Here is a 13,261-nt window from a genome sequence, read left to right as displayed (position 1 = left end):
AACAAGATGACCAATGTCTCAACCAGGAGTTCTGGTAAAGTCCTTCCAAAGTAACACTGACTGGACAAGGCATGTTCCATGCCTACATGGACACCAGTGTTCCTGCAGACGTGTGGAACACTGTTCTGAGTACCCACTGGGCTTATTATATCACTTCTGGTCCAACAGGATCTGAAGCAAGACAACTCACTAGGGTGGAATCCTTACAAAGGCGGTCCCTTGAAGAGCATTTGAGGGCACCGGTTCCAAGGGAAGAGGAGCTATCCAGAGCCTCTGAGAAGATGAGTCTCTGACCAGACCTGCCCCAACAGAAGCACACCAAAACAGTTGAGGATAGGTAGTATTTCCAGTGAAGCCCAAAAGAAGACCAGTGCTGAGACAGGGGACTCCCTGGAACCAAGTGGGGGAATCAGAAGCACTCACGAGGAAAGTGGACAGACATATAACAGTCCCATAAGAATAAAAACACAGATGTGCTTGTCACCAGGAAAACACTTTGCCCTGCACCATGGGCAGATGTGTCATGTTGTAGGAGTGGCTGGCCCCATTGGGTCCCCTGGCCTTCTTCCCAGATCCAGCCAGGGAAACGAGGGTGTGTGTGTGTGTGTGTGTGTGTGTGTGATGTTGTCGGAGGGGCTGGCCCCATTGGGTCCCCTGGCCTTCTTCCCAGATCCAGCCAGGGAAACAAAGGTGTGTGTGTGTCCCAGCAATGTTGGTCATGTAATATCAGCCAGGAGATATCCCAATACTCAGCAGAGAGGGCCATCACGTTCAATGAGGCATTACTGCACAGCCAAACCCAATGAGCCCAGCATCATGGGCAAATCTTGGCAAAGTCATTTGCAGTATTAGAAAGAAGGCCCAGACATTTACACACAGCACTGTTTAATAAAGGGTATGAAGTTAAAAGCCAAGTAAAACAGGAACACATGTACATTATCAGTCCAAGGCAAAAAGCAAGAGAACAAGCAACAGGGGCCTGTGAGGTCCCTGGGGCAGGTACCTCACTGAGCATCTCACTGGGAGGCCAGGTGATCACAGGGTAGCAAAGCCCAGTCAATGAATGGGTGGGGAAACACAGGGGACACCACTGTGCTGGTCCTGCCTCTGACAGTGCACAGTACTAGCAGGACAGAAGTGGAGAGTTGGGGTCACAGGCTCTTCAGAACTATCTCTGAGCTGGGTAGTGATGGCACACACCTTTAAACCTGGCACTCAGGAGGCAGAGGCAGGTGGGTCTCTGAGTTCAAGGCCAGTGTAGTCTACAAAGTGAGTTTCAGGAGGGCTACACAGAGAGTAACCCTGTCTCAAAAAAAAAAAAAAAAAAGAGAGGAAGAAGAAAGAAAGAAGAGGAGGAGGAGGAGAAGGATGGGGAAGAAGAAGGTGGTTCCATGGTTTTGGAGATGCCCGTGAGTGTGAGACGTTCAAATGCAAGTACATGGTCACTCATTCACTAAGTAGTGGGCCTTCAGCAGGGTCGCAGGTAGTATTTCTGCCCTCTAGTGGAAGAAACGTGTACAAGCTTGTAGACAGGGCCAACTGCAGGCCAGGCTGTGCTGGGGCAGCCACTTTCAACACTGCCGGTAACAGGAGACCAAGCAGCATGATTCCCCACAAAGATAGGCAGCCAATAGGCTTTTGTGTGAGCAGGGGCTTCATACAGCACCTAGCTCTAGATCAGTCTTCTGTGACTCAAGATGAGGAACAGAGGGACAATAGGCTGGGTATGCAAACTCCCACCAAGGTTTTAGACTTCAAGCCAGAAATGATAAGCTAGGAGTTACTGGTACAGGGATTCTGCCTAAAAAGCCCTTTGTGAAAAAGGCAGGGTTGGAGGTCAAGTTGCTGGGGGCTCACCCTGAAGGTGGGGTAGAAGTGGATGTCATATGTGCGGCACACGTCCTGGTTCTTTTCTTCTGCACAGTCCAGAGCAGCGACACGGATGGCAGCAGCCCAGTCTACAAGGCAAGAATGGGACCTTGAGCAGAGTTGCAGCACCATGCCATACATCCAGGACAGCGTCTGCACGAGCACCAGCTGTGCTCCTCCCTCTATGCTGTTCATGAGCTCTGTGCTGAGCTGTTTAACGTTTCAACCAAAGCCAGGGGTGTCTTCCACCACTGTTCACTGAGAAAATGGAGTTTTGCTGAATTTTCAAATCACCAGCTTTCCACGCAGCGTTTCCTACTAAAAGACACCTGATGGGTGGAAGTGCAGCAGCCTGAAGCACTGGTGGCCCAGCAGCCACTTTCCAAGCCAGGCCATCCCCTCCCTCCCCATCCACCCTCTGCCACCCAGGGATGCATGCACCATCGCTGCAGAAGAAGAGCACGCTTAGATCTGCTTCTTTAGTTTCAAGGTTTTAATTGAGAATTTCCAACAAATGCACACAACACACACACATACATACATGCAACACGCACCAGAAAAAAATCTAACAACATGGGCCTTATATTGGTGTCAGTAATTACTGTGAAATGTTTTATCCAAATCCCTACCCAGTTCTAGAACTCAGGAAGCAACCTCAGATCCAAAACATCAGTCATAAATCTTCCTGTGTTTTTTAATCCAACGCACTGCTATGGCCACAGAAAAGGACTTAGGCTCCCAATGCCATTAGGTACCTAGCTGGGACAGCTCCTCCCATCCTGCTCATATCTGACACGTTTCCTAGACCTCCTGCTAAAGGTGCATATGTAGAGATTTTTTCAGGTTCTGTTGCTGGGATTAGTTTTTTTTTTTTTTTGGTTTTTCGAGACAGGGTTTCTCTGTATTGCTTTGGAGGCCGTCCTGGAACTCACTCTGTAGACCAGGCTGGCCTTGAACTCAGAGATCCGCCTGCCTCTGCCTCCCGAGTGCTGGGATTAAAGGCGTGCGCCACCAACGCCCAGCGCTGGGATTAGTTTTAAGAAGTGAAGTGTAGGGGGTAGGGAGAGATGGCTCAGAGGTTAAGAGCATCGATTGCTCTTCCAGGGCTCTGGAGTTCAATTCCCAGCAACCTCATGGTGGTTCACAACCATCTACAATTCAATCTGGTGCCCTCTTCTGGCCTGTAGGCAGAACACTGTATAAATAAATCTTAAAAAAAAAAAAAAAGAAGTGAAGTGCAAACTGGGTACACCTTTAATCCTAGCACTCCAAAGACACAGGCAAGTGGACCTCCAAGTTTGAGGCTAGCCTAGTCTACAGAGCAAGTCCCAGGACAGTCAGGGATACAGAGAAACCTTGCCTCAAAACAAACAAACAAATAAATAAAAAAGGGAAGTGTGCTTCTGTAGGAGTATAAGGGGGAAACTCGGCCCTCCCTCGTTATTATAATAGATGCATATTAAGTCAGGGCTGTAGCCTCTCTTCTCAAGGTTCACTCCTGATAATACAGAGATAAGTGACTGGCTCTTCTCTGCCTTGCCCTCTGGTCGCCAGCATCAGGTGCACCTTTAAGTAATGGCAGGGGGTCCTTATAAGAGATGTGTACACTTTCTCCAGGGTATTAAAATTACACCATTTAGCCTACTTCTGGGCATCTGGTCCTGCAGGGGTCCTGTCTCGGTCCAGGCCCAAGAAGTGCTGGGCTTGCCTGGTGGGCTGTGCATGGTCAGCAGCACAGCATAGCTCACAGGTGCACAGTGTAGGCAGGCAAACAGGCATGAGAGACAGACAGAAGAGTGACTGGGTGACTGTGTATGCTCTGCCTGGAAGTCGCTTGATTTCTGGGCAGGAACTTATACAGTGAGTCACTGACGATCAGCATGCTTTGTATTGCTAGTGTTACTCTGTTTTCAGCAGCAACCTAGCTAAAAGTCATGTGAAACCATTCCTGTGAGGACAAGTAATGTTCAAAAACCTCAGAGGCTGCATATGGGGATTCCTGGACTGAAGGGGCAGTGTCAGAGGATACTTACAAACACCAGGTGCCAGAGGTCAGTACTGTCTTCTTTGTGAGCCACCCCAGTGTTCTACACACCACTCTGACTTATAATACACACCCTTTCTCTCTTTTATTAAGAGTAAGAAGCAAGGTCATTCACAGATAGTAACCAAATACTGTTGGCTATGAAAAGCCAGCTCTTTAAAAGAAGAAAACTCTAATTTTCCTGAGTCACAGTCTTAGCTTCCTGGAGTCTCAAATGGCACAGAACTGAGGAAGAACAGTTAATGCCCCATCCAATTAGGGGCAGATGGCACAGAAGGCACTCTGAGGCTCAAGGTGCTTCAAGGGCAGACTCACGCCCCGCATCTGGCACAGCAGCTCACTCCTGCCACCCTGGTTTGACTCGCAGACCCAACCAATTCACTCTGCCCACTGGGTGTTTCCAACCACACTTTCCTTCCATGTTCTAGAAAAGCACCTTCTGCCTGGAAAGATGTGTAACCGTAAAGACCTCCAAGAGTAAAATGCAGGAACTAGTCTCCCAGCTAGCTGAAATAGCAAACCCTCCCAGAAATGGGACGAATGCACCTACGTTTCCATGGTGGGGTCTGGTCCTGGTTTTGTTTTCAGACTTTTCTTAAGCATGCACACTCAGGAGAACCGAGTGTAGAGATTGGGGGCTCAGTAGCAGAGTACATCCCCAAGCTGATCCTGGTATTGTGGCAGCTGCTTGCTGATACTGGGCACTAGTTTTGTGTTTCTCAGATTCTGCATTCTAGAATCCCAAGCAGAAGGCCACTCCAACACAAGGCATGGGAAAAAGAGGGCTCCCCAATGCTGCAGGAGACAGTGCTCAGCAAGACGAACCAGAGCCAGCTTTGTAGTTTGTTTATTTGTTTTGTTTGCTTTTGTCTGAGATAGGCTCTGGCTATGGAGCCCAGGCTGGTCTTGAAATTCTCTTGCCTCAGCCTTTTGAGTGCTAAGATCATAGACTGACTGGTTATGGCTCTTTTAATAGCCCTGAATATAGCCCAGCACTAGAGACTGAACACATAAAACCTCCAGAAAATGAGTTGACATCTGGAAGAGTGAAAGCACCAAGAACCTAGTCCATCTGGAGTGCAGAGCACTGCTCACTGACAACTGCCTCTCTAGCCTGGCTCACCCTGAGCCCGGTCTCCATGAGGACTGCAGTTGGCTGTCCTAGTGTTTCTCACAAAATGTCCTGTCTTCTCTCTCAGCTACAGGTGTCTCATATAGGTACAATGGAGACACCACTGGCTCTTTCTCCTTCAGCCTCACAGCAATCATTTCAGTCACATGGGGCCAGCTGCCCTCATTTCATAAGTGGACCCTGCCCTCTGATCCCACATGGGGCAACTTTGACCTGAGAAGGAGAAAGCCCTGGGTTGCCTCCACTGTCCCAGCAGTCTGATGCCTCATGAGCATCGTGGAAAGAGCCATCACTGCAGCACTGAGAAGGAGCAATGAGCCCAGAGCTTACCTACTTCAGACACACTGGTAACATCCGTCAGCGATAGAAACCCTTAACCTTGTAGCATCAAGCATAAGTTCCAAAGAATTAAAAGCAGATTCTCAAGCCAGGTGTGGTAGTGCATACTTGTAATCCCAGCACTGGGAGGTAGAGGCAGGAGAATCTGAAGCCAGCCTGGTCTACAGAGTGAGTTCCAGAATAGCTAGGGCTAAACAGAGAAATCCTGTCTCAAAAAAGCAGATTCTCATTGAGGGAACCCATGTCACCATGTTAAAAGTTTTCTTCAGCGGATCACTGAAGGTGCTGGTAAAATGGCAGGTGGCAGAGGAACACTGGAGGATCAAACCACAAGACCACAGGGACAGAGCATGGCCAGGACAAAGCTGCCTTGGTGCTGACCACCCATCAACATCTTACTGACTGGGTAAGCTGTGACGGTCACATAACTGCAGCCAGGGCTAGTGAGCAATGAACAGCAGGCACCTAGACACCCCTGGATCACCACTTCCTGTGGAATGAAGTCCTGGTATGAGACGGAAAGGACCTGAGGTCCATGGTGGCTGAGGACGAAAGCAGCCAGGAGGCGGAAGCTAGTCAGACTGGGAACACGACCATACCCTGGGCTCAAAAGCAATGGGTCATGAAGTCTGTTTGTAAGAATCAGTCCTTACCCTTGCCTTAGGGTAAGCACTGGCCCAAATCTATCTACACAGCTGGCTAGGTGAGGTGGGGCACACCACACCACACCTGGAATCCCAGCATCAAAAAGCAGAGGCAAAGGCCTGCAACTTTGAAGACAAGATTGGGCTACCCAGCCAGATTTTGTCTTAAACAAACCATCCCTCCCTCTACCATGGAAAAAGAGCAAAGGACCCTCACTAGTAGTGTCTCACCTCTGTTCCATCCACTGGGAGCCCCACAGGCCTGAAATGTCCTTCAAAGCCCCTGAGATGACCTTAGAAGGTCTTACTTCTTCTGCTTCCTTCAGGCTCTTGGCTGGAGGGTGGGGGTGGGGCAATGACCCTACTGCTCTCTATCAGGTAAGGGTATGAAGAGTTACTTTGCCTTTCCTAGTGTCCCATGTAAAACCATTCTTTGGTTTCTTGTCATTTAGTAGCAAGATGGACACTGTTTATCAGGTCAACACCCTTGAACTCTTAACATTCTCTGGACCTGGGGTCCTGCCTGCCTGGGCTCTCTGCTCTTGCTGTGGCCAGTCACAGGGACAACTCCTCAGAGGGCAATACCTGGCTTTCTCAACTGCCAATCCTACAGCTACCTTCTCCCCTACTATGCGTCCCTCTAAGGAACACGGACCTGCCTGCTTTGCTCACTGTTCTCTTCAGCCTAGCAGAACTGGAGGTATGAGGACTAACTGCTGCCAGCTACCAAATGCTGACACTGAGACAGGTTCAGATTTACCCCCGCACAAACACCACTGCCCTGCCATGAGCCGGTAAGGACAAAGTGTCCCTTAACAGAGGACATCCAGGGAAAGGGCCACGTGTGCTGGCATCTCATGAGGTGAAAACCAGCTGGGCTTACGCACTCTGAGAAAGCAGCAACAGACGGCGCTGACAGTTAGGAACTGAGAGGCCTGAAGCCTGAGGCTGGCAGATGGACAGTATTCACAGCAAACAAAAGACACAGCATCTACTTTACCAAAAATGGGATGCAGAGCCCTGAAAGGGCTGGCTTTGGGGGGTGCGCCTCATTCAGCAGTGCCTGCCTTGCCTATCCAGGACGCCATACTAAAAAAGCCGAATGCAAATTGCTTGTTTGCACCAGCCAGGCTGTCCCTCCACTCTGGGGTGACAGGATTCCCACTGGAGGGCAGAGGTTACGAGAGGGAAGGGTGACTAAACTACAAGTGACTTCTGGCTTGTACTCAGTTTATCTACTTTAGCACTACAGGGTTAGAAATACCTGTAAAACAATTATGATACACAGTAGACCAGTTATTTCAATTTATTTGCCCAGTGACACTATTGCTGAATGAACATCCTCAACTTTTCCCACCACTTGTTATGTCTCAATGGAGAAGTGGAGGAAATCTTGATTTTTGGCAAGCATCACTGGTTCTAGAAAATGATTACAAGTGAATTAGCTCCAGGCTTCAATACAAGGCAGGGCTGTTCTAGGTCTCTTATGGCTTCTTCACTCTCACAAAATGCTGGGCAACCAATGTCTCTCTCTACGTGTTCTCGGTAAATGGATAACGGCACCCTGTAAATATTAAGCAGTCATCTTCAAGAGCCTTATCCTAAGCAAGCAGAAGGTACCAGCCACCATGGGAATGAGGAACCTCAGGGAAGGCATAAAGGCTTAGCTACTGCAGGCAGCAGTAACAGAGCACTCAGTCCTCTTCCTGTGGATGGCACACTCTGTGCCTATCTCCGCCCAACACCTCCCACTCTCAATTCCCAGTGTCCTCTCTGGGATGCAGGAAGTGTGCCAATGGGGCTCCACAATCACTTGTGCTGGACTTAAACCCTGGCCTGTCACCTGGGTACCATCACCTGCAATATAGACTAACTACCTCCTTGCCAGACAGTTCTAGATTCATCCTAGATGTTGTGGTGATGACTTGTCAGGTCTCCTGTTCCCCTTCAAGTCCTTCACCAAGAATTTCAGGGCCAACAAAAGATGTGCCCTGCTCTCCAAGGTGTGCTGACAGGGAGAGAAGAGCCTCGAGATCACAGAGAGCTCAGAGGGACACAGGCTCATCCTTCAGGGCACAGAGAGCTCAGAGGGACACAGGCTCATCCTTCAGGGCATAGAGAGCTCAGAGGGACACAGGCTCATCCTTCAGGGCACATTCCTGCTCTCCTAGGCCTCTACGGAAGTCCTTCAGTGTCCAGGAAGTTAAGCACAGGTGTCAACTGCCAACCCAGATTGAGCTAAACACAATAGGTTGGGATAAATGATTTCAACAGAGCAGGTTCTGTTCTGGGAAATACTTAAGATGGGATAGGCCTAAGCCAGGGTCACATAAATACTAGAATAGCCACTGGGTCCACTGAACAATAAACCTTTTGTTAACCCATTTCTCATAAGGAAAAACACTATTTCCCCCTAAAAGTCAGTGAAGAGCCAAAGATACACCATCATAAGTTTTTGAGGAAGTGAAAGGTGTCCTGAACCAAAGAAGGGAAGTCCTCCCTCTATAGACCAGCTGTTCAGTTCAAATAGACAGGTTGAGGGGCAGGAAGGCAGGCATAGGCCACCTAGTTCTAATCCCCACCCATGGCAACAAAACCAGTCCAACCAGAGACTGGGTGGCAGCTAGGGTGGGGGCAGGAAAAGACACCTGGGGAGAACCCAATGCAAGCCCTGCATACTCAACTCACAGGTGACTGATTACCCCTGTGTGGGCAAGCACCCTCTCTCCTGGCGGATTACCCAGGCAGGGAGCCAGCAGGGAGCATAGCCAAATGAAAGCCAAGGCAGAGCATCTAATGCTTCCCATATTCTGCACAGAATTCCACAAGACGAGGCACACAAGAGGTCCTGAGCTCAATATCCCAGGACAGGGTGAGAGCCAAAACCTTCCTAAGGAAGTTGGACATGGCAGACATCACAAGGGATGGCATCTCTTCTGCAGGTGTCTAGCAGTTAGGCAGGATCCTTTTCAACAGGTCATCAGACATCTTTCGAGCTTGTTCTGACAAGATGCTGGGACCCACCCAGTAGCCTAGGCTGGGACCAACAACACGGGTGTCTACCAAATCCCCAGGTGACTTGCTTCACACCAGGACATACTCTGAGGGCCCTGACTCAGGTGGCCTTGCCCTCCGCATCCTTGCTTCCCTTCTCAGGTGCTCACCTGCTCCTGCCAGTCAGCTCTTTGACCTCCACCATCCAGTGTCCTTGGCAGCCAGCCACTCTTGAAAGGTAACTTCATTTCATTAAGTCAACCGCAGCATTAGTTGTGGATTTTCACTGCGGTACTTTCAGAACTGTCCTTTCTTTCAAGTTCCAGAACAATTTCAACCCTGTCTACTGTTGATCTGGTTACAGAAGACCCCCCTGATGTGGCTTATGATGTCTACAAGTCAGCTACTAGATTGAAAGCCAGAACCCACATAAACAAAAAGTCTTGCCAGGGTCACCTGAAAGCCCACTGTTAAGTATCAAGAACTAAAAAGTAGCCGGGCGTTGGTGGCACACGCCTTTAATCCCAGCACTCGGGAGGCAGAGGTAGGTGGATCTCTGTGAGTTCGAGGCCAGACTGGTCTACAGAGAGAGTTCCAGGACAGCCTCCAAAATGATACAGAGAAATCCTGTCTCGAAAAACCAAAAAAAAAAAAAAAAAAAAAAAAGAACTAAAAAGTTGGGGCTGGAGAGATGGCTCAGTGGTCAAGAACATTGGCAACTCTTCCAGAGGACCCAGGTTCAATTCCTAGCACCCACATAGCAGCTTACAACTGTCTATAACTCCAATTCCAGATGATCTGATACCTTCACACAGACATATATGCAAGCAAACCACCAATCAATGATCATAAAAATAAATAAATTATTAAGAACTAAAAAGTCCCCTCTACTACTGAGTGGCTTAAAAAAATAAAGCAAAATAAAAACAAAACCATATATAAACTCTGTCTTTTCAATCGCTGGTCTCAGTTTTGGCTAGTGCTTGCCAGGGACCTAAGAAAACTTGAGATGGCTTAGAAGTTAAAAGCACATACTACTCTTTCAGGGGACTGGGATTTGAAACTCTCAGCACCTACATCCTATAGCTCCAGCTTCAGGCGATGTAACACCTCTGGCCTCCATGGAAAACTGCACACACCTGTACATACTCACATAATTCAAAATAAAATAAATATTAGGAAGAAAGAAAAAGAAAACGTAAGACTCAAGAGAACAATTCCATTAGGTTCTACATAAAAGCCTGGTAATCAAAAAGGCAGAGGTCACTGTGGATTCAAGACCAGCCTGGGCTACACTATGAAACGCTTTTTCAAAGGGGAAAATAAAAGTGTTCCAACAATGAGGAAAGAGGTTAACATTTTAAAATAGTCACTTACAAGTGTGTACTTGGAAAAAGGCGTCTTTGCAAATCTGTTTAAGAAAAGCACAGCAGTGTTCAACACCAGACCTAAAGCCAAAGGTGCAGGAAGAAGCAACAATTTGTCGTCTTGCCCTGTGAGATCTGTAATTAGAGGTTAGTTCAACAGTAGCAAGCTGGCGAAGCCAAACCTCAGCCAGTGCAGGGAAAGCTACTGCACAGCCACTTAAACCCCATTTACATGAGCTGCTGGAAGAGGTCTGAGGTCTGCAAGGGTGAGTAACAGCACTAAGAAAGCAAAGATTTCTCAAAAGCTGTGGTTAGCGAAGGAGAAGCCCAGCAAAGAAGACGCTTTGTAAACTTTTCGCTTCTGCACAGCAGTCCCCAAGGGTGTCTGGGTTTCTAAGCTTCTCGGCCCGAAGCCCACCATACGGCCGGCTACCTAGCAAACCAGGTTGGGGCTTGACAGGAATGGAGACCTTCCGGAGTGGAGATGGCAGGCTCTGAAATGCGACTGCTGGGGATGGGAAGGTGACGGCTGATCAGGGAGAGAGTGGCCAGGATAAGAGGCCGGGGGCAGGGTGAAGTCGGTGTCCTGAGAGCTGGCTTCGATCCACACAGCTGCTGCGCGGGAGGGACGTCGGCCGGCGCGCGGGACCCTCACCTCGCACGTCCGCCGCCAGCGCTCGCCAGGTGGGCGCGTAGCCGATGCAGTGGCCGCACCACGACGAATGGAACTGCACCAGCCACGCGGCCGAGCTGTTGCTCGTGGCCGAGCGCACGCTGCCGCTGTCCAGCAACCACACGGCGTCCTCGTCCACGCGGTACAGCCGCGCCGCGCCGCCCTCCCGGGGCCCCGCCATCGCCACCGCCGCCAGCAGCAGGAGCAGCCGCGCGGCCCGAAGGGAGGGCGGCCGCCGCGCCTCAGCTCCGGGACCGCGCGCCACAGCCCGGGCCGCCGCCATGTTGGGAGTGCCGCCGGCGCGCCGACCTTTCACCCTGGCAACCGCCGTCACGTGCCTGCGCGCGCCGGTCCCGCCCTGTGCCTTGGCCCCGCCCCCAAGTCGGCTAGTCCTCTCCAGCACCATCCCTCGTCCTTCTCGCCCCGCCCCCGCGATTTGGCCCCTCCCTGAACGCTGGTCATTCCAAGTAGGGTCCCGCTCACCCCGCCCCCGTACTTCTGGCCCCGCCCCAGAACGCAGGCCCCGCCTCACTCCCTAAGCCTGCTCCGCCCCCGTACTTCTGGCCCCGCCCCTGCTCTGGGTCCCTGTTGGCCCTGCCCCAATATTAGTTCGCTCCAGACCACAGGCGCTTTATACCCAGCGGACCAGACTCCGGACCGTGAGGTCTGAGCCTAGACAGCCACAGATTAGCAGGGAGAAATAGCCCATACCAAGTTGAATGTGAAGTTGAGTAAACACTCCTGGAGTTCCAGGCTGAAATGCCGATTTAATGGGGGCATAATTAGGCTCAGAAACTATTCTCTGTGTACCTGAAATTCATATGTAACATGCATCCTGGATTTTACATGCAACCTGTCATTTTACCTGTCAACCTTAAATGTCCACCATGATCACCTTGACCTTTTTATAACCCAGAGAATATGGTAGAGCCACAGGGCAAAGCCACACAGTCACCTGCTAAGAGTGGAGACCTAGACCCGACTTTTTTAGACAGGGTTCTACGGCTGGCGTGAAACTCGATATATAGCTGACTCTGACTTGAACTCCTTTTCCTCCTGCCTCCCCAGCCCTGGGATTACAGATGTGCACCCCCATGCCTGGCTTCTCTTATTCTGCTTTCCTAGTGTTCTTACTCTGGAGAGAACAAATTATCCAATCCAAGCCCTGGCGCCCGGGGTTGCGTAGGGCAAGGAAGCAAGTGTTGGGGGGCTGTTGTGCGTATAAAAGCCTGGAGGCATCTCTTGGAACGTTACTCAGTTGAGGACAGGGGCGAGAGGAACGTGCATGCGGCTCCTGAGGTGAATGAAGGCTGCTGAGCCCTTGGGAAGCCTAGGAAGTGAGGGGCTGATTTTCTTTGGAGTGCAGCATACTAGGGCAAGTCAGGAGTAAGAGAAGTGACACCATGACGAGGGGTGACTTTGGATGCCTGTGACTGTGGATCGGAAGGCATGGGGATGGCTCCCTACATATTCTAGTGAGGTGTGGAGCCGGGCTTAAAACTCTGGTACCCACAGACCACAGGTTGGCTGTTATTATCAAAAGCATACACCGTGCCATTCTGTAACACAGCTGAGGGAAAAAATAAAACCTCCGTGCAGATGAGCCAAAGGGACAGGAAAAGGCTGGTGGTGTGTGTGTGTGTGTGTGTGTGTGTGTGTGTGTGTGTGTGTGTGTGTGTGTGTACATGTGTCCTATTTTCCAAAGCCTGCAGTCTCATCTTACAGACACCCTGGCTGGCTCCCAGTTGTGTTCTGGAAGCATGGGGGATGTTGGGGGGGTGCTAGGGAGCAGGGAGGAATTTCTTGAGACAAAGGGAGAGAGACACTGGTTGGGAGACAAATACAGAGAAGCTGTAAGCAGGAGTGACCACAGGGACAGGAAACTGCCTTGGGAAGCAGGCATGAGAGGACTGGACTGCTTTAGCCTGGGGTGGTCAGAGAAGGATCTGGACAAGGCCTGCCTGAGGCCGGAGAGACGGCTTCAGGTCCCAACTCTACCCTGAAGGCAAGAATGTCTGAGGCAGGATAGGATAGGGAAACCCACCGCGGGGGCATGAGAAAGGGACTCTGGAGTCTGGCTGAAGCCTCTCTCCAGCTGATAATCAAGTATTCCAATGCAATTAGCATTTGCCGACACAGAGACATTTTCAAATAAGGGTGTTAAAGTAGCAACAAGCCATGTTTGAGTCTTCTCAATCT

At 50.3% G+C, this 13,261-nt stretch overlaps 1 protein-coding gene across 1 annotated transcript in view; it reads right to left on the bottom strand.

The window, feature by feature from the left end:
- Qsox2 (quiescin sulfhydryl oxidase 2) overlaps positions 1-11,384 on the bottom strand; it is a 28,765-nt gene extending 17,381 nt beyond the window's left edge. Inside the window, exons 1-2 of the mRNA XM_005083661.4 lie at positions 11,045-11,384; positions 1,858-1,958 (exon numbers count right to left, since the gene is read on the bottom strand). Coding sequence (XP_005083718.1) covers positions 1,858-1,958; positions 11,045-11,345 — 402 coding nt within the window. The 5' untranslated portion in view covers positions 11,346-11,384. The remainder of the gene's footprint in view (positions 1-1,857; positions 1,959-11,044) is intronic.
- Between the last annotated feature and the right edge of the window lie 1,877 nt (positions 11,385-13,261).

Source organism: Mesocricetus auratus, unplaced genomic scaffold (genome assembly GCF_017639785.1).
Source record: "Mesocricetus auratus isolate SY011 unplaced genomic scaffold, BCM_Maur_2.0 Super-Scaffold_100004, whole genome shotgun sequence".
Taxonomy (NCBI): domain Eukaryota; kingdom Metazoa; phylum Chordata; class Mammalia; order Rodentia; family Cricetidae; genus Mesocricetus; species Mesocricetus auratus.
The sequence above is the reverse complement of the archived record's forward strand: the minus strand, read 5'-3'. Positions and strand labels throughout refer to the sequence as shown.